The sequence below is a fragment of the Coenobita brevimanus genome, chromosome 84, assembly GCF_032717465.1.
Source record: "Coenobita brevimanus isolate Jiangsu-jjx chromosome 84, ASM3271746v2, whole genome shotgun sequence".
Classification (NCBI taxonomy): domain Eukaryota; kingdom Metazoa; phylum Arthropoda; class Malacostraca; order Decapoda; family Coenobitidae; genus Coenobita; species Coenobita brevimanus.
In genome coordinates this window covers 46,227,966-46,247,172 of record NC_137037.1, presented here as the reverse complement: position 1 = coordinate 46,247,172, position 19,207 = coordinate 46,227,966, and the positions used below count along the sequence as shown (strand labels likewise).

General features: G+C 40.8%; 1 protein-coding gene across 1 annotated transcript in view; it reads left to right on the top strand.

Annotated features, from left to right (window-relative positions):
- The window catches only part of LOC145410161 (uncharacterized), a 182,149-nt gene that overhangs the window by 142,380 nt on the left and 20,562 nt on the right, over nucleotides 1–19,207 (top strand). The window contains exon 3 of the mRNA XM_080280359.1: nucleotides 15,135–15,339. Coding sequence (XP_080136485.1) covers nucleotides 15,135–15,339 — 205 coding nt within the window. The remainder of the gene's footprint in view (nucleotides 1–15,134; nucleotides 15,340–19,207) is intronic.

Here is a 19,207-nt window from a genome sequence, read left to right as displayed (position 1 = left end):
GGTTGGCTGGTCTGCATAGCCCAGCGTGTTGCCGTATGTCGGGCTGTGTTTATTCTGTGCAAAACTGGTCGTGTGGGCTGGCAGGCTTGGTCCCAACATTTACTGGATATTGGGATCTGCTGGGATGCTGCGGTTTGGAACTTTTTTTTTTTTTTTTTTTTTTTTTTTTTTGGTGGGTGGGGAGGGTGACGTTTACTCATTTTTATTTATTATTATTATTATTTATTTTTTTTTTTTTTTTTGGGGGGATGACGTGTTTTGTGGTAAGGGAAAGCCCTTATCATCCATTCATTCGATGTAGTGCTTCCTTTGGGTGACTCTGCGCTGAATGACAAGTCAAATGGTTTCTGGTAACTCAAGAAAGCATTAATGTTGGATGGCAAAGAGACTGGTGGACGCCTGGTGGTCTAGTGGGTTATGACACTTTAGCTAGATGACTCGTATCTTTAAATACAAGGGATTGATGGGATTAATTACTTATATAGTCATTCATGGGAAACCATCTGGTTACACGCCTATCCCCAGGCCCCTACGATCCTGATGGGGCAACAGGATGAAATAGTAACGGATAAATAAATCAGTCAGTAACTAAATAGATAAATAAAAATATACGTTTTCAGAACTCCACTGTATGAGACAAACGTTTTTGGAATTTTCCTGATTTTTTTTTTTTAACGAGGAAACTTTTTTTTTTTTCTTTTTTTTTTTCAATATCAGGACGGCGCTCTCTTCAAACCCCTTGTATATTGGACAGAAACGTTTTGGCATTTTGCAAAGTACGCTGTAAATATTGGACTGTTGGACAAGGTTTGGGGAACTCCCTAAAGAAACTGGACAAACACGTTTCCAAGTCGCGAATGAAGGTGGCATTATGTAAATCGTAAAGATAGCGCGATAAGATAGCTGAGACGTTGTATGGTCTGAGTAAAGGCTTGTTGAAAAATATAGTTGTTTTGTGGTAAAATTGTGATTGTGGTACAAGGTGAATGAATATATTTGCTTTAATAGTAATAATAATGTGGATGATGGGGGTGGTGGTGGTGGTGGTTGTGGTAACAACAATTATAATAATGATAATATTAATAATAAAGATAATAATAATAATAATAATAATAATAAAGATAATAATAATAATAATAATAATAATAAAGTAGTTGTAGCAGCAGCAGCAGCTGCAGCGGTAGAAGTATTAGCGGTAAAACAGTGCCATACCTTGGTGAGAGAATAATAATAAATAATAATTATCATTATTATAATAATGTAGTTAGTATAAGTAGTAGAAGTAGTCGTAGTCGTAGTAGTAGTAGTAGTAAAACAATGCCATACCATTACAGACACGAACAACCAGATCTGCTTCATATACCTCTAACTTTCCAGTAGATTTGACTGTAGGGCAAAATTTATGCAGTAATTAAAATAAGAATAATACTTTTTCAAGCATTACAGACGCTGTTAAATTACGATGGACACGATGAAACTGGCGAAAATTTATGCAGAATATTTAATTTCAAGAGACTTATTATAGAGGTAGAAAAAATATATACAACTGTTCAAGTGTAATTAATTCCTTTCATCGTTTTAGTATCTTTTTTTCTGCGTCAGAATTTTTATATGATCTAAAATGTATCCCTTCCAAAAATATTTCTGCCCATCACTCACCAAAAATTTCACCAGAAAATATAATGGCAATGGATTTTTTTCCCTACATGTTATTTGCTGATTTTTTGTGAGTTTTTCCTTTGATCTTGCTAAGTTGTGAAAAAATGAATACTTCACCTTGAACAAATATTTCGTTCATATTTTTTTTCTTTTTTGCTAGCTGACGAAAGAAAGGAAAACGTCTCTCGGATTATTTTTCCCATTAATCACTAATATATGCTCTACCTTTATTGCCATTATTTTTTTTACAGGCTGTCTCATAAGTCTGGAATTACGGGAAACATAATGAACAACAATGGCAGTACGAAGGCTTATGATTCCAGACTTATGGGATTTTATTTTTGTTCGATTTTTTTTTTTCCGGGATTAATTGTTAGCTAAAAATAAAAATAGTTCACCCCCAGCACTTCATTTCTTTTGATTTTTACTCTTCGCTTACCGTTTGTTACTTCTCGAAATAACAGGAAAAAAATCTGTTACCCTCCACCCCCTTATTTTTTTATCCTCGTCCATTGAGATTGACAAAAAGGATAAAGGAACATTGACAAAAATAAAGGAAAAACAAAACATTAAAAAAAAAAAAAAAAACGCAAGCACTGACAAAACTAAAAGACGAAAAATGCTCAAACGCCGAATTCCTATATATTAATTTTCATGCATTGCTCCTCCTCTTTTGGTAACTGAAGAAAAATGAGGAAGAATAAATATCCAGATTCTCCCCTTCTTGTTTTGAGACACTTTTCTTGTTATGGTGTTCTTGTGTTTTTTTTTACGTAAGCTGAACAGAGGAAGGAAAAACAAATTAAACAGACGATAAGCAAAAATTACAGATCACGCAGTATTTTATTTATATTTGATTTATTTTTTACCTCTTTTTTTTTCTGACAAATCAAAATGAATATACAATCCATATTGTCTCATCCGTTGCTTTTTATTTTTCTCTCTTGCTTTGTTTATTGCCCGATGGAAAAACAGAATCGCGCTTCTGTTATTTCCCTAATTACTTTGATAATTTACTTTGTTAAGGAAGGAAAAAATTACTCCGTATGATTTATTTCCCAGGTCTTTTCTGCTTTGGTAACTTACAAGAAAAATATTAAATGATTTCACCCGAAAGAAGTAATTTTCTGCTATTTTTTCTTTCACCTTTTCGTTCATTAATTCAGTCCTGTCCTTTTGATTCCTCAGAGAGAGAGAGAGAGAGAATCACCCGCAGCAAATTAGTTCTTGTTTTTTTTTTCCCCCTGTATTCTGTCCTCTTCTCTCAATTTTTCTGTCGTTTTCCTTTGATGGTACACGAAGGGAAAAAAAAACTGCCTTCCTCCCCTCCCTTCCCCTCCCCTCCCTTCCCCTCGATTCCTGTCCCCTCCCTTCCCGTCCATTCCCCTCCCCTTCATTCCCCTCCCCTCACCTCCCCACACTTAACTAAACCCGTCCCATGTACAAGAGAGAGAGAGAAAGGAAGAAAAAAAAGAAAACTCATATTTCCTGAATAATATTTTCCCATTCGTAAACCTCAGGTGTAAAAAAGAAAATACCTCTCTCTCTCTCTCTCTCTCTCTCTCTCTCTCTCTAACAAGGTAAAATAGGGTAGCTGTACTCTGCCCTCAGCCCAATTTACCTCTTAAGTTGTTTACTAAGGGACGCTTCCAAATAATCAGAGAACTAAAGGGGGGTTAACTCGTGTGGTCGATAGGAATTAACCTCCTTTATTAATGCACCCAGTAAGGATTAAGCTCTTATCCTTTAACTTCCTTTATTAATCCACCAGAGAATGAATTAGCAAGAGCTGCGTACTGGAGTTTGAATTCAGAAGTAAGAAGGTTAGCTAGGAGAGATAAAAGAAGATGTGTGGATGAAAAGGTTGCAGAGACTGAAATCTTAATAAACAAAAATGATGGACAGAGTCAAAGAATAGCATATGAATCGATTAGAGAACTGAGTGGTAATGCAGGTAAACGCAAGGAAATACCAGTTAGAGACAGGGAAGGAAATTTATTGACCAAAGATGGAGATATTAAAAATAGATGGAAAGAGCATTTTGAGACAGTTCTTAATAGACCAATACCACCAGAAGAGGATATACTGTCTGCTCAGGAAGATTTAAATATAGAAACAGGAGAGTTGAGGCTTGCAGAAGTGGAGAAAGCAGTAAAACAGTTAAAGAATAATAAGGCACCAGGGGAGGATGGTTTATTTCCGGAAATGTTTAAAGTGGAGGGGGATAGATTAATAATGATCTTGACCAAGCTATTCAGTAAGATATGGGTGACGGGGTTACTACCATCAGTTTGGAAGAATTGTGTAATTGTTAAAATTCCGAAGAAGGGAGACCTGAGTGAATGTGGTAATTGGAGGGGAATCTCTTTGTCACCGATAGCTTTGAAAGTTTTCAGTAGAGTGTTGTTAAATAGGTTGGAGCCGGTGGTTGAGGGTATTCTGAGGGATGAACAGGCTGGTTTTAGAAAGGGACGTGGTTGCAATGATCATATCTTTATAGTTAGGCATTTGATGCAGCAAGTTAATGAAATGAGAGTACCGTTAAGTCTTTGTTTTGTTGATTTTGAAAAGGCTTTTGATAGTGTTTCGAGAGAGACTATGGGGAAGATCATGAGACATTATGGAATACCAGAGGAGTTTGTGAGGGTCATTATGAACATGCATGAGGACACATTTTGTAAAGTGATGGTTGATGGTTGTCTGAGTGATTCGTTTGAAGTCAAGTCCGGAGTAATTCAAGGTGGTGTTCTATCGCCTTTACTATTTATATTGGTCATTGATTACATTATGAAACGCGTTGGAACAGAAACCGGTGCAGGTGTACTTTGGGGAGAGAACAGGAAACTTTTGGATTTAGATTATGCAGATGATATAGTTTTGATTTGTGATGGGCCAGAAGAGATGCAGAGAGTGTTGGACTGTTTGGTGAGTGAAGGTCGCAAGGTGGGTTTGGTTATTAATTGTGGAAAAACTGAAATAATTAATATGAATATGGAAAATGCGCAGGAATGTGTAATTGGAGGTATGGTTGTAAAGCAAGTTGATAGGTTTAAATATTTAGGTACTTATTTAGCCAAGGATGGTTCTTTGAACTTTGAATTCGAGGAAAGGTTAAAGAAGGCTAATCAGGCAATGGGAATGCTTAAAAATATTTGGAATAATAACAATTTTTCTGTGCATACAAAAATCAAACTTTATAAGGTAATGGTTAGGAGTATCTTAATTTATGGACACGAGTCTTGGTACAGCACAGTGACTATGGAAAATAAATTCTTGGTGTTTGAAAATAAAGCACTTAGAAGAATATTAGGAGTTAAGTGGTGGGAAAGGATACCAAATAGTAGAATTAGAGAAATAACGGGAGTGCAGCCGATCGATGAATATGTTAGATTCTCACGATGGAAGTGGCTAGGACATGTTTATAGGAGACAGGGAATAGTACGAGGTACACCAGGGTGGGTGGCACTTGGTAGGAGAGGTAGAGGAAGGCCAAAAGAGACGTGGGTGAGGACAATGAGACGGGAAGCTGGAGATGAGTGTTGGGGAGATCTTGAGGAGTTAGCACAAGATAGGATGTGGTGGTGTGAGTTCATCGAGGCCCTATGCATCCCCGAGGGTGCCACAGGAAATGATTGATTGATTGATTGATTAATCCACCCAATAAGGATTAAGCTCTTATCCAACCAGCCAGAAACGATTATGCTTTTTTATTCAACCTTAAGCTCTTTTAACCAACCAGCCAATATGAATTAAGCTCTTATCCAGTCAGCCAATATGGATTAAGCTCTTATCCAACCAGCCAATAAGGATTAAGCTCTTATCCAACCAGCCAGTGAAATGAAGGGCCCCTGAATTGTGAGGGAGATAGTGAAGGCCAGAGAGAGAGAGAGAGACGCCATGGAATTGAAAGTTGTCAAGAGTTTTATGGCATAGGGAGAGAGAGAGAGAGAGAGAGAGAGAGAGAGAGAGAGAGAGAGAGAGAGAGAGAGAGAGAAACACGCCATGGAATTGAAAGGGGTCAAGAGTTTTCTGGCTTAGAGAGAGAGAGAGAAAAAAAAGAGAGAGAGAGAGAGACACCATAGGACTGAAAGGATGTATGGGTTTTATATTGCCATCTTCCATGTATGTCAATGAAAATTTTAACTTTTTTCATATCATCTAGTTAGCCTGAAATCCACATTCGTTCCTCCCATTCAAAGGACCATTCAATTTCAGCCTTTAATTTTAACATTATTTTTTTCTTTTTAGCCACAAAATAAGGATCGAGTTTTTCCCCTCGAGTTGGTCAGTACAAATTAGACTTCTCCACTAAGCCGAAAAAAATAAATTGAAAAATATATATAAAGGTTCTCTCTCACTGGCGTCCAATGATTGATCTGGATTATTCGAAGTAGCCAATTGGATTTTTGCCCTTGGGTGTAATTTTTTTTTTTTTTTTGCGGTGGTCAGTGTGTGTGTGTGTGTGTGTGTGTGTGTGTGTGTGTGTGTGAGAGAGAGAGAGAGAGAGAGAGAGAGAGAGAGAGAGGAGAATGAATGAATGAAGGATGGAAGGGGGAAAGGTAGCATGGAAAGAAGAAACTGGCAAGTAGACACGAAACCGAGAGAGAGACAGACAGACAGACAGACAGACAGACAGACAGACAGACAGAAGAATTACCGTGACATTTTCGTTCAGGATTCGTTCAAAATGATTACTTTGTGTGTGTGTGTGTGTGTGTGTGTGTGTGAGAGAGAGAGAGAGAGAGAGAGAGAGAGGAATAGAAACACGGAACTAGAGAGAGGATTTTTTTTTTTTTTTTTTTTTTTTTTTTTTTTTTTTAGTGTCGCGTTTAGGGCCTTTCGACGTTTACAGAATTTATTTGACCATTTACAGGTAGTTTATTCCCTTTAGCCTCCCGGGAACGATCTTTCTCTCTCTCTCTCTTGCTTGGGATAGACTTTATTATTTTATTTTTGTTTCTTCCAAGTTAGGTAAAGTAATTCCGAGGTAGGAAGAAGAAACTCAGCTTATACGTTATCGTGGTGAAGGCTTTAAGTAGTTTGAATTTAGTCGACATTATTCACACACCCTGCCTACGACATCTTTAGTAGTAGTAGTAGTTGTTGTAGTAGTAGTAGTAGTAGTAGTAGTTGTTGTAGTAGCAGTAGTAGTAGTAGTAGTAGTAACACCATCACCATCCATCATCCATCAGTCGTCATGCATCATCATTATTATTATTATTATTATTATTATTATTATTATTATTATTATTATTATTATTTCACTTGACGGAACTGTACTACTCCCACAGCTTTTGATACTAAGTCGAGATTGCGTGAAATTTGAGGGACCTTAAGTAGGGATGAGTCTCCTTGGTCATCAGTGAAATGGGTCCTCCATTGTGGCTGCTCATGGATCAAGGATTTTTTTTTTTTTTTTAGTTCGTTCAGTGGAGTCCAGAAATCCACTCGTCGCACACCAACAGAAAACGGGTTCAGAACAACCCTTCACATATCATCACTTCGGCACTAACACCCACCTTCACCACTTGGGCACTAACATCCACCGTCACCACTTGGGCACTAACATCCACCGTCACCACTTGGGCACTAACATCCACCGTCACCACTTGGGCACTAACATCCACCGTCACCACTTGGGCACTAACACCCATCCTCACCACTTGGGCACTAACACCCACCGTCACCACTTGGGCACTAACACCCACCGTCACCACTTGGGCACTAACACCCACCGTCACCACTTGGGCACTAACACCCACCGTCACCACTTGGGCACTAACATCCACCGTCACTACTTTGGCACTAACACCCACCGTCACCACTTGTGCGCTAACACCCACCGTCACCACTTGGGCACCAACATCCACCGTCACCACTTGGGCACTAACACCCACCGTCACCACTTGGGCACCAACACCCACCGTCCCTTTTGTGATACTCTGGGGGTATTGAATTCAGGGCAGGTGTGTGGCTTTATATCATACCATTACGGCCTTATGGAAAAGCACTTCCCTGCATCATCCAATATTCGAATCCATGAACGCTGTACTACCCACCTCACTACTCTTTCCACTCGGCCATTACCTCCCTTTATGGACGATTTAATAATATTTTTAGTGGTTTATTTTGTCGTTGTGAAGGAAGCGCTACGGCCGTGCTAAAAATATTGAATTAATGTTCTTTTTTTTTTTATAAGTAATGTGTGTCTTTGCATTAAGAGACATTTCGGACTTAAGGGCAGGTGAAACGTGTGTGTGTGTGTGTGTGTGTGTGTGTGTGTGTGTGTGTGTGTGTGTGTGTGTGTGTGTGTAAAACATTTCGAGACATTTCAAACTTAAGGGCAGGTGCCGTAGAGAAACGTGTGTGTGTGTGTGTGTGTGTGTGTGTGTGTAGATAGATGGATAGACAGGGAGATAGATAGATTGATGATGACAGACAGATAGCTAGCGATTCCTCAACTTAGTACATTAATAGCAACATCTTTTATTGAATTTTCAACTTTAAAACTTACTGATGATAATAATTTTCATATCCATGAATTTAACTACATTTCATACTTTGGCACATTTAGAACAATTTTTTCTTATACACTTTTTTATATGTTGTGACATTTCAACTTAAAAAAATATATATATATATATGTTTAGGGAGCCGAGCATAAACAAGGCGAACTGGGAGGACGTAGTGAATAATTTAGTGTTTTCGGCTCATGACCTTTGGAGTAGTCCTATATTCCGGATTTTTCTTCCTCTTTTTCTTCCTCTTAGCCTCTCTCCTCTTCCTCTTTCATACTCATTTTCCTTTTTCCTCGTCTTCCTTACGTTTGATCCTTCATTCTCTTATGTCTTTTTGTCTCTTTCATCTTCTTCCCTTTGCCTTTTCTCCTATTTTTCCTTCTCCTCCTCCTCATTCTCGTCCCTCTGCCTTTATCTCTCTTCCTCTTTCGTACGCATCTTACTTTTCCTCTTCCTCCTCCTTCCGCCTGATCTTTCTTTCTCATTCTTTTGTCATTTTCTCATTTTCTTCTGCCTTTTCCTCTTTTTCTTTAACCTTTTTTCATCTTTCTTCTGCCCTTTATATCTTCCCATCCTTCTTCCTTCTCTTTTTCCTTTTCCTTCTGCCTTCTCTCCTTTTTTTCGTCTCTTACATCCTCTTCCTCATCCTCTTCCTTCTTCCTGTTTCGAAATATTTATGGCCCAAGACTTTTTGCTCTGGTATTTTTCTTGATGCACTTCCTCTTCTTTCTCCTCCTCTTACACACGTATCTCCTCTTTCCCCTTCCTCTTTTATCTACGTCGTCTGTCCTCTTCCTCATCCTCTTCCTTCTTCCTCTTTCGTAGTTTAGTATTTTTGGCTTGTGACCTGCTGTAGTTCCATTTCCTCTTCTTCCTGTTCTTCCTTCTTCCTTAAGCATCTTCTTTCCAGCTCATCCTTTCTTCCTCTTCCGTAACGCTTCCTTCTGCCTCTTCCTCTTCTTTACGCTTTTCCTTCCGTTTCCGTTCACATCTTCCTTTTTCCTCTTCTTCACGTCTCTTCCTCTTCAACATCTTTCTTCTTCCTCTTTCTCAGCCCCCCCTATGCCTCATCCTTGTTTTTTTTTTTTCTTTTTCCCGTTATTTCTCCTTCATGTAATGATCTTTCACTCCTCCTCCTCCTCCTCCTCCTCCTCCTTTTCCTATCTTTTCTTAACTCCCTTTTCCAGCCTTTCCCTCCTCCACCCTTCATTACCCCCCATACCGTCCCCTATTTCCCCTTCCCCCTCCTTCTCTCCCTTCCCTTTCCCTCTCCCTTTCTCCCTCCCACCTCCTTCTTCCTTCATACTTCATTCTTCATCCTGCACTTCATTCATTCTCCCCCTCCCCTCCTTCTCTCCCCCTCTTACTTTCCCTTCTCTCTTTTTCCCACTCCCCTTCTCCTCCCGTCCCCCTCCCTTCTTTCTCTCACTATCAGTTCTCTCTCCCCCTCCCTTTCCTCTCCTCTCCTCTCATTCCTCGTCCTCCACTTCATGCCATCTCCCTTGCTCTCCCTTTCTCCTCCATTTCTCCCTCCCTTCCTCCCACTCCAGCTTCCCCTCCCTTCCCTATTTTTTTTCTCTCCCTCTCATTTCCTTCCTCATCCTCCATCTCTTTATTCTCTCCCTCTCCTTCTCATTCTCCTTCTCCATCTCACTCTCACTCTTCCTCCTCATCCTCCACCTCATTCATTCTCTCCTCCCTCCCTCACCCTCTCCCGCACCCTCACCCTCACCCACACCCTCCCTCGACCTTTTCAAACATGCACACCCCCTCTTTTTTTTTTTTACCTGGAGTGACTCAGCAACACCTGGATGAGTCACTGGCCGTCTGACTGACTCATTGATTGATAGGTGCTGAGGGAGGGGCTGTGTGTGTGTGTGTGTGTGTGTGTGTGTGTGTGTGTGTGTGTGTGTGTCTGGAGTGCGTCAATATGTGTCTATGTGTGTGTCGGGGTGTCTGTGTATTGTATGTGTGTCTGTCGATCTGTTTGTCTGTCTGTGTTTTTTTGTATGTATCGCTGTATCTGTGTGTTTGTCTTTTTAGTATCTCTTTTCCGTACTCCTTACCCAACTTCTTTTCCTTCCTCTTCTTTTTTCTTTTTTCTCATTTTTATCCCATCTCATTTTCAACCTTTTTCATCCTTCTCTTTATTTTTCATCCTGTATTCCTTCTTTTCTTGTGATTTGCTTCCTACTACATTCCTACCTGCCTGCCTTCCTTCCTTCCTTCAGTCCCACTTTTCTTCCTTCTTTCGTATTTCCTCGTTCCCGTTCACATTTTATACCAGTTTTTCTTATATTTAGTACTTTCTCTTCTTGTTCTTCCTTCCTCCCTCCCTCCCTCCCTTTTTTTTTTCTCATCCCTCCATTGGTTATACTTTCTATCCTTCCTCCCTTCCAGCCCATCCCTCCTTGTTCATCTATTTTTCTCTCTTCATTTTTTCCTTCCGTTGTGTTCTCTCTTGCATTCTTTATTCTTCTCCCTCCCTCCTGTCTGTCTTCCATTCCAACCTTCTCTCCTCCTCCTCCTCTTTCGTACTCCTTCTCTCGTCTTCTCCCCAGTTCTCTCCCTCCTCTTCCTCCCTTCCTTCACCCATTTTCCCTCCTTTCTCTCCTCGCTCCCTTCCCTCCTCCGTCTTGCCTTCTCTTCGCTTCCCTCTTCTCTTCCTTCTCTCCTCTTCACTCCCATCTCTCTCTCTCCTTTCCTTCTCATCTCTTCCCTCGCCTACCTCAAATTTATTTCCTCCATCTTTCTTTAAGTAATTTTAAAGTCAAGTCCATGAGAGAGAGAGAGAGAGAGAGAGAGAGAGAGAGAGAGCGGGAGGTGAGATAGTTCAAGATAGATGGATAGATACAGTGACATGGATCGATAGTTAGGCAGGCAGGCAGGCAGGGAAGGGGGAGCAGAGAGAGAGAGAGAGACAGACAGACAGACAGACAGACAGACATTGCAAGAAAGATTTATTGTATCCCGTCTTCCCAAACTGTCCTCCAGTCAGCCGTACAGGAAAACAGTGAGAAGCAACTGATGGCCTTAGTAAAATACGTTAAGGAAAAGTAATGTAGACGCGGCAGAAACTGCCACTCATTAAGAAAATATAAACTAAATACTGCTCTTAGTTTATACTGTGGAAAATAAACAGTACAAATAATCAGAAAATATATACTGTTACTTTATACCGTGGAAATTAGCCAGTGTGTATCCTAGAAACTGTGTAGCTGGTAATTAATATAGTGTTGTGGTTAATTCACACATTCAGCACCGAGAAGTGAAAATCGACACGGCTCTTCTTAACCTGCTGGAATTATTTCTCGTTGGGGATGCCTCGTATTGTGATGGAGTTAAGTGTAGGATATTTCGTACCCCTTCATTGTGGGAGATCTTCAAGTGTAAAGTAAAATTGTTGGGAGTGGAAGTCGATGGTATTGTACGGATGGTAGGTTGAGAGAGAGACGGTCAGTTTTCAATCACAAACTTCTACTTTTCATTGCTCCCCTCCCTCTCCCCTTCACCTCCCTCTCCCTTTCCCCCCATGTACTCCATCCCTTTCCCCTCCCTCACTCTTTCCCTCTCCCCTTCACCGCCCTCTCTCTTTCGCCCCCTCCACTGCCCTCTCCCTTTCGCCCCCTCCACTCCCTCCTTTTCCCCTCCCTCTCTCTTTCCCTTTCCCCTTTTCCCCTTCTGTCCCAAGCCATTCCTTGCTTCCCCTCGCTCCTTTTTCCTCTGTCACTCTTGGCAGTACCCCGTCTCTCTCTCTCTCCCCTCCTCCTCCTCCTCCTCCTCCTCGTTAACCGGTCTGGACAATTAATGAAGGTAATTTGTTAACTAATTAACTATTCTGGAAGTTGTGATTGCCCTTGCTTCCTTCACAGACTTCCTCCCACCTCCGCCACCTTCCTTCCCCCCTTCCCCCTCTCCTTTTTCCTTGCTCTCCATTAGTGTATCTCTCTCTCTCTCTCTCTCTCTCTCTCTCTCTCTCTCAAAGGGATTAGATATAGAAACCGCCCTTCTCACAACATAACATAAGGATATACGATATAAATAAAATAAAAATCTTCCTTTGAAACTCGACAAGTGATCCTAATAATACGTATTGCTCTTCTGACTAACGGTGACAGGTGTAGTATGCAACAAGATATGGGCGAAATTGCTCTAAGATTTATGTGAAATATCTGAATGTCCACCACAGAGCTAAATGGTGTTACTGTAAATATATGTCAAGTATCATAAGCCAGAATTCGCATGGCAGTAAAAAATCGTAAGTATGATATTTTGGGACAGGAATTACCCTTTCGTTGTAATATCTCCCCATTAAACAAAATCGCCTGGTAACATAAGTGAAAAATCTTAGTTGTATCAGTAGTAGAGGAGGGATGAATAGACATCGTTGTATAAGCCACTGAATACTAAGATTTCTCTCTAATGAACAAAATCATCCAGTGTTAGCCCAAATGAAATACCTTAGTGCCTCTGCCGCAGCAAGAGTTTTAAAAGAATTCCAGATACCGGTATGTAAAAGACGAAGGAGTACTTGTTCCAAAAGATTGGAAGTTTTCGCAACAATTTAAAGAAGCAGATAATGAGTTTAATAGAATATAAGGTTATATCAAACCAAATTTCTAATTTGAAAGTAAAAAACATGGTATCTCATGTAATAACCTTCAATGACCACACTTGGAATATGCAGTGCAGTTTTTTTTTTTAATTGCTTTTGGCGTATATTGGAATATAAGTAATTTTTGAACTGGTGCAATACAGAAATTAAGCCAGTACTCTCACTCCAGTATAAAGCCGAACAGTGTAAAACCAAAGTAACTAAACTACAGTTCCAGCAACTATTTTAGCACAGGGTCATTTGAGAAGGAAATGAGTAGACTGCCTTTAAACCATCATAAGTTTCAAAACCATAGATATCCTATTCTATCCTCACCTCTACCCCAGTAGCTGAAAATGCCTTGCTGCACATCCCTCTCTTCTTCCTTTTCCCTCCGTCCTTCCTCCCTCCTTCCTTTTTCTTTCTCCTTTCCTTCCTCATTTCCTCTCATCACACTCCCTTTACCTTTCACCTTTCCTTCCTCTTTCCTCGCATCACACTTCGTTTCCCTTCTCTCTCTCCGACACCCAAGATCATTCCATACCGTAAAACCAGCAACCAGGTAGAGTAAACCATCAAAAATAAACTTCTGAAATGAAATACTGAACCAAAAATAATACCGTAATAAAAAGATAAAGTAAAAAAAAGTAACTCGCTACTCCCAACAGAACCGAATAAGACCACCCGGCACGAACTTTGGCGGCGGCGATATTTTAGCGTATCGTGTAAATATGACCCCCGTAAACGTCAGGCCGCCCCAAGAGAACTTCCCCCATATACCCTTGTTAAGTGATGGTGTGGAGAGGCAAGGGTTAAGGAAGAAAGAGGGAGGTGTCGTCCTTGTATCGTAAATTGGCGTTTTTTACATCTCGCGAAACTGGGAGTCTAGAGACTGAGTTTTGTGCTGACGCATTTTGTAGGTGTGTGTGTGTGTGTGTGTGTGTGGAGAGAGAGAGAGAGAGAGAGAGAGAGTGACTTGTCAAAATGAAGGGGTTAGATTTAGCCTTCATTAACTCCATCAGTATAAGTGCAATCCTAAACTGACTAAACCGTGTAGTAGTAACAAGGATAAGATATAAAATGACGTTATTAGGCTGGAGGAATTAATGGTAACACAGAGAGTATTTTAAGTTCAATTATATCATCCGAGGACAGCAAGTATTATTAGAAAAAAAAAGATCTTTGTTGATAAATGGACCTTCTTTACCATCTGGTTATGAGCTGTATATATTTCCTCAGGAGTTTTCATTTTGAGGATTCAGCGACTTTTATTTAACTTTTTAATCATCCGGTACCGTATCTACTAAGTTTATGTAATTTGGTCGATCTTCCTTTTTTTTTTTTTTTTTTTTTAGACGATCTTTTTTCTGGTGCCTGACGATGTGGAACGCTCCTGACCTTTCCCACGACGGACTGTGGTTCAGATCCTAGAAGACATAATTGCAACAGCACTCCCTCTACTGTGTGTTCAGTGGTTTGATGTACATTAAAGGTAGTAAAGCTATATATAAGCTTTACTAGGATGCTTGTCAAGGTCTTTGCCCATCGCTGTGTAGGAAAAGAGGGATTCTGTTACCAAAGTTGTGGGAGGTTCTCGGAATTGTTTTAAACCTGCTCAGTGTGCCTAGGTGAAACGTAATTTGTCACCTGATGCACCCTGTTTCTATTTCCAGGTGTATATATATTTGTGGTATCTTCATTTTCCCATTTCGTTCGTTTGAAATCCTTATGACATTGTATATCCTTACATGGTGGAGTTGTAGTTTTTTCTCTTTTTTAATAGTGTCTAAAATCTGCGTGGCGATATATTATGTGAAGAAGTCGTTCATTTTCTATCATTTTTGTTTTAGTTCAAGTTTTTATGGCAGTGTATTTTCTTACGTGCTGAAGTATGTACCAAAACAACAAGAATATTAATCCAAGCAATTCTCCCGCAGCCCAGCCTCTATTAATCCACACAGTCCCTTCATAGCCTGAGACTCGTAATGGTGGAGCTACGCGGGATGATGTGGATTTGGTGTAAGTGTGAATGTGGATGTATGTGTGAGTTTAGGTGTGGGTGTGGATATACTGTAGGTGTGGGTATGTGTTTTCATGTGGGTGTGGGTGTGCGTTTGAGGCCGTGGCGGATGCACAAAACGAGTACTTGTGTAATTATTGATACATTCCCCTCACATCTTAAAGAGACTGGTAAATGCTGGAGGTACGCTGGTTGAGCCAGATGTGGATGTGAGTGTGGGTGTGGGTGTGAGAAGCGCTACAGAGCAAGTATATTAATCCATTCCTTCCTCCACAGTCCAGAGAGACCCGTATTAATCCCCACATCCCTGCATTAATCCCCACATTCCTTCTCTACTCGACAGCCCAACGACACTGGCAAGGGGGGCGCCACGCGTGTTGAGGAGCGGGGTGTGGGTGTGGGGCCGTGGAGGGTGCCGGAGGAGCAGCTGCCGGCACTGGTGGGGGTGATCACAGGGGCGTCACTGCTGCTGCTCCTGCTGTTGTCACTGCTGCTCTACACCGTCTGTCACTCCCACCACCACCACACGCCATCACATAAGAAATATAGTAAGTAAAGAGAGTTTTTTTTTTTCTTCTTACAATTGGATTTGTTGCCACGTCGTCTTTAGCTACAGTGACTGTCAGTTTACCTGTCTATCTCCATAACTGTTACAGCTGTTGCCACTACAGCTCTTCACATGTCACTTAGGCTACGCCACCACACCCTTACACGAGAAATACAGTGAGTGGAGATAAGTATTTTCTATATTTTAGCAGCGTTATATTCATCTTTATTTTGAGCTTTTTTGTTTTTCAGTTTTATTTGTAAGATGTTTGTATTTTTTTTTTGCTCTTCCAGTGTTTCAGCTTTTGTAATAACCAAATAACGCCTGGTGGTGTAGTGGGTTAAGCCGCTCAAGGTGGGGGGTAGTTGGTGTTTATTGGTATAGCCTAGCCCGGGGCCCTTACGCTTCAGAATGGGCAAAAAGAAAAGGTTAGGTGATGGATGGATGGATAGAAAGTATGGAATAATATAGTGGGCTTTCTAGTGGTGTAGTTGGTTTATTTTAGACTGAAGGTGTGATTTGCCTAGTAACCAAGGAGATTCGTTTTTACCCAAGGCTCATTGAATTTCATGCATCAACGACTTAGTATACGAGCTGTGCAAGTGACCCAGTTCCCTAGGATGAAAAACAAACTATTTCTCCCTCCCGCCTCCTTCCTTTCCTCCTCCACCTCCTCATTTCTTCTTTCTTCATCCCCTGTACCTCCTCCTTCCTGGCCCCTCTCCCTCCCTCCCTTCTTTCTTCCATTCATTCAATCCAACCAGCCTACCTTACCTACCTACCTACCTACCTACCTTCCATCCACCTTCAGGGCAAGATGTTCGTATAATATTACACCTTTTTTTTTTTTTTCTGGCTAATGTTCCTAAGGTGGCCAGCACAGACAATCCTTGAGTTTAGTGGCCGTCTTAATTCTTTTCACAGTTGTATTCTTGCTGCCGCCAGACGATTTTATTCGCCTTAGAAGAAGCATTTCATACTGTTCAGAGTTAGCGGAAAATCCCTGAATAACCTGCTGTAAATAATGATAATAATAGTGATCATCACCATCATCATCATCATCATCATCGCCATCATCATCATCATCATCATCATCATCATCATCATCACCATCATCATCGTCTGCATCTTCATCACCATCACCATCATCATCATCATCGTGCCTCCTTTTCCTACCGAAATCCTTTGAAAAATAGTAATTTCATAAAAACACCCAGAAAAATTACCTAAAATGAATTAAAATACAGATTCCCCTTTTGAAAAATCGTGAAAATGCCCTTAAAATTACCCATAAATACCAGAAAAATGTTGCAGTTTTAAAATTCCCTCGAAAAATCCGGCCCAGAAATTATTAAAAGAAATAAATAATCCCCCATTCCCCTAAAAATCGAAAAATCGCCAAAATTCCAATGTAAATACGCCGTAAAAATCCCAGGAAAAAATAATACCCTAAAAATCCCTTAAAATCTTCTAAAATCTCATTAAAAAGTCTAAGAATAAAATTTTAAAAAGTCATCAAAAAGCATCTTAAAATTTCCCTTTTAAAATTTTCCAGAATCTTAACACAGTCCAAGAAAAAGCGAAAATATCTTAAAAATTCCCCCAAAATATCCTAAGGGCTCTTTAAGAATCTACAAATCTCTGACAATCCCCACAAACTAGAAATCCTATGAAAATGACGTTTTAAAGATAGCCATAAATCATCAGGAAAATTCTCTGAAAAAAAAAACATTCCCCCAAAATGTGTAAATTCGCCAGTCCCTTGTATAAATCCCCTGAAATCAAATGCAGTTAAAAATCCCTTGACATTTTCGTACAGTAATCCACGAAAATTCCCTGAGAAATTCCTGTATTAATCCATAGAAATCCCTAACAGATTTTCGTAAGATCCATGAAAATTGCTTAAAAATATCCTGAAAAAAATCCGTGAAAATCGCAGGTAACTTAGGGTATTAATCTCCTAAAAAATCATAAATAAAATCCGCTGAAAAAATCCCCTGGGCTTCGGTATTCAGAGGATTTAAAAGTTCCCTCGCTGTTCAATTTTTCCCCAGGGTGTATATATATATTTTTTCTCCCTATCACCCTAATGCCTTCTACTCTTCCTTCAGCTCTCTCCCAGTACCCTCTTCTTCCCCTCCTCTCCATCCTTCCTTCCTTCCCTCATCCCTCTTCTTCCTTCATTGCTCCCTGCTCCTCCTCCTCCCTTTCCCTTATCCTCTCCTTACCCTCTGTCCTCCTCCCTCCCTTCCTCCTTTTCTTTCCTACCTTCCTTCCTTCCTTCCCCCTTACTCCTGTCTATCCTTCCCCTCTCCCCTTCTCCCCATGTATTCCTCTCTTGCCTTACACCCTTCCACTCCTCCATCTCTCCTCCCGCTCACCCTTCCTACCTTCTCTTCTGTGATTCCCCCCTATCCTCCCTCGTCTCTCCTCTCTCATCCCCTTCCCCCTCTTCCTCCTTCCCCACTCCTCTCCATCTTCCCTCCCCTCTCCTTCCCCCCCCTCCTCCTCCTCCTCCCCCTCCTCCAGCGTCTTAGGAGATGAATTTAATGGAAGGGAAAGTAGGAATAAACTTTTTTCAGTCAGTTTTTTCCTCGTTTACATTGTCGTCGTCCATCCCTCCCTTCCCCCCCCTCTCTCTCTCTCTCTCTCACACACACACACACACACACACACACCGTTCCGTATTACCCTTCACAAGAAGTAGGGTTCCGAGGCTAGGCTAACTTAGTCCACAACAAGGTATTTTCTTTACACCTTTATCGAGATAATTTAAGGGTCGGTGACTGGTGAACGCTCCTGGAATGATGGCAGTTTTAGGCCAAATTAGAGTAAAATGAGTATAGTAGTCACACGCCTCTTAATGTCTGATAATACAGTTCATTTATTTCATATTGGCCCAGAATTTCGCCACTTTGCAGCTTATTTCACGTAGCTCAGAGACGGAAAAAGACAATGCTGCGGCTGTTCATTATATCCATGGCACTTTTTCGTGACTAGTATCATATGCCAATTGTTAGTCTTTTGTCAGAGCACACTATTCAAGATGGAGAGAGTGCAGTTTTAGGTCAAGGTAAAGTGAACAGAGGAGAATAGAGGCAGTACCCCAGGCTCATCTGAAGGTGAACCCAGTGGACTGCAGGCTGATGTTGTCCACCTGCTGCAGTCCACCATCCTCCTTTTGGGGAAGAAGGGAGGTTAGGGACATGGATAAAATGACAGCTGAGTTGCCTTGTTATATCGGTGCCACCACGTGAAGGCGCCCCTCACCAGTACCAGTTAAAGACTTATAACTTTTAACATTTCGCAAAGCTGTACTTGCATTGTTCTGTGGCTCGTATTCTCGTCGATTTAGGAGGCCCCGTAACACCTCTTCACCACCGATTTATTTTTGGATATGGCTGGTTAATATCCTTTTTTGTACGTAACTTGTACATAGTGTGGAGATACTGGAAGGATTTATGTAACACAGGAGAGGACAGTAAGACGCGTAAGCAAAATTAACACAAGGGAACAGGAAGGTTTAATAAGCAAAACAAATCACTTAAGAAAGGTGCTAGGGAACTTCCTTACCCGACGAGAATATCGGCTTAGGACAGTCTTACCAGGCAGATTTATATATATATTTACATGCAGGGTGGTCCGTAAATAGCGCTTCACTAGATACCCACATCGGTATTTTACGTGTTGCGGGGACGGCTCAGTCTGGTGGTGTGGGCGTGGGTGAGGCAGTGGGGGTAGAGAAGAATATAATGATGCGGGATAGACATCGGCCGTCCTCATATCACACGAGTAGAAAAGGAACGTTATATAGGGATCTTCCAGTACAGTGTTCATATATATAATTTTTTTGTAATTCAAGTGCTATT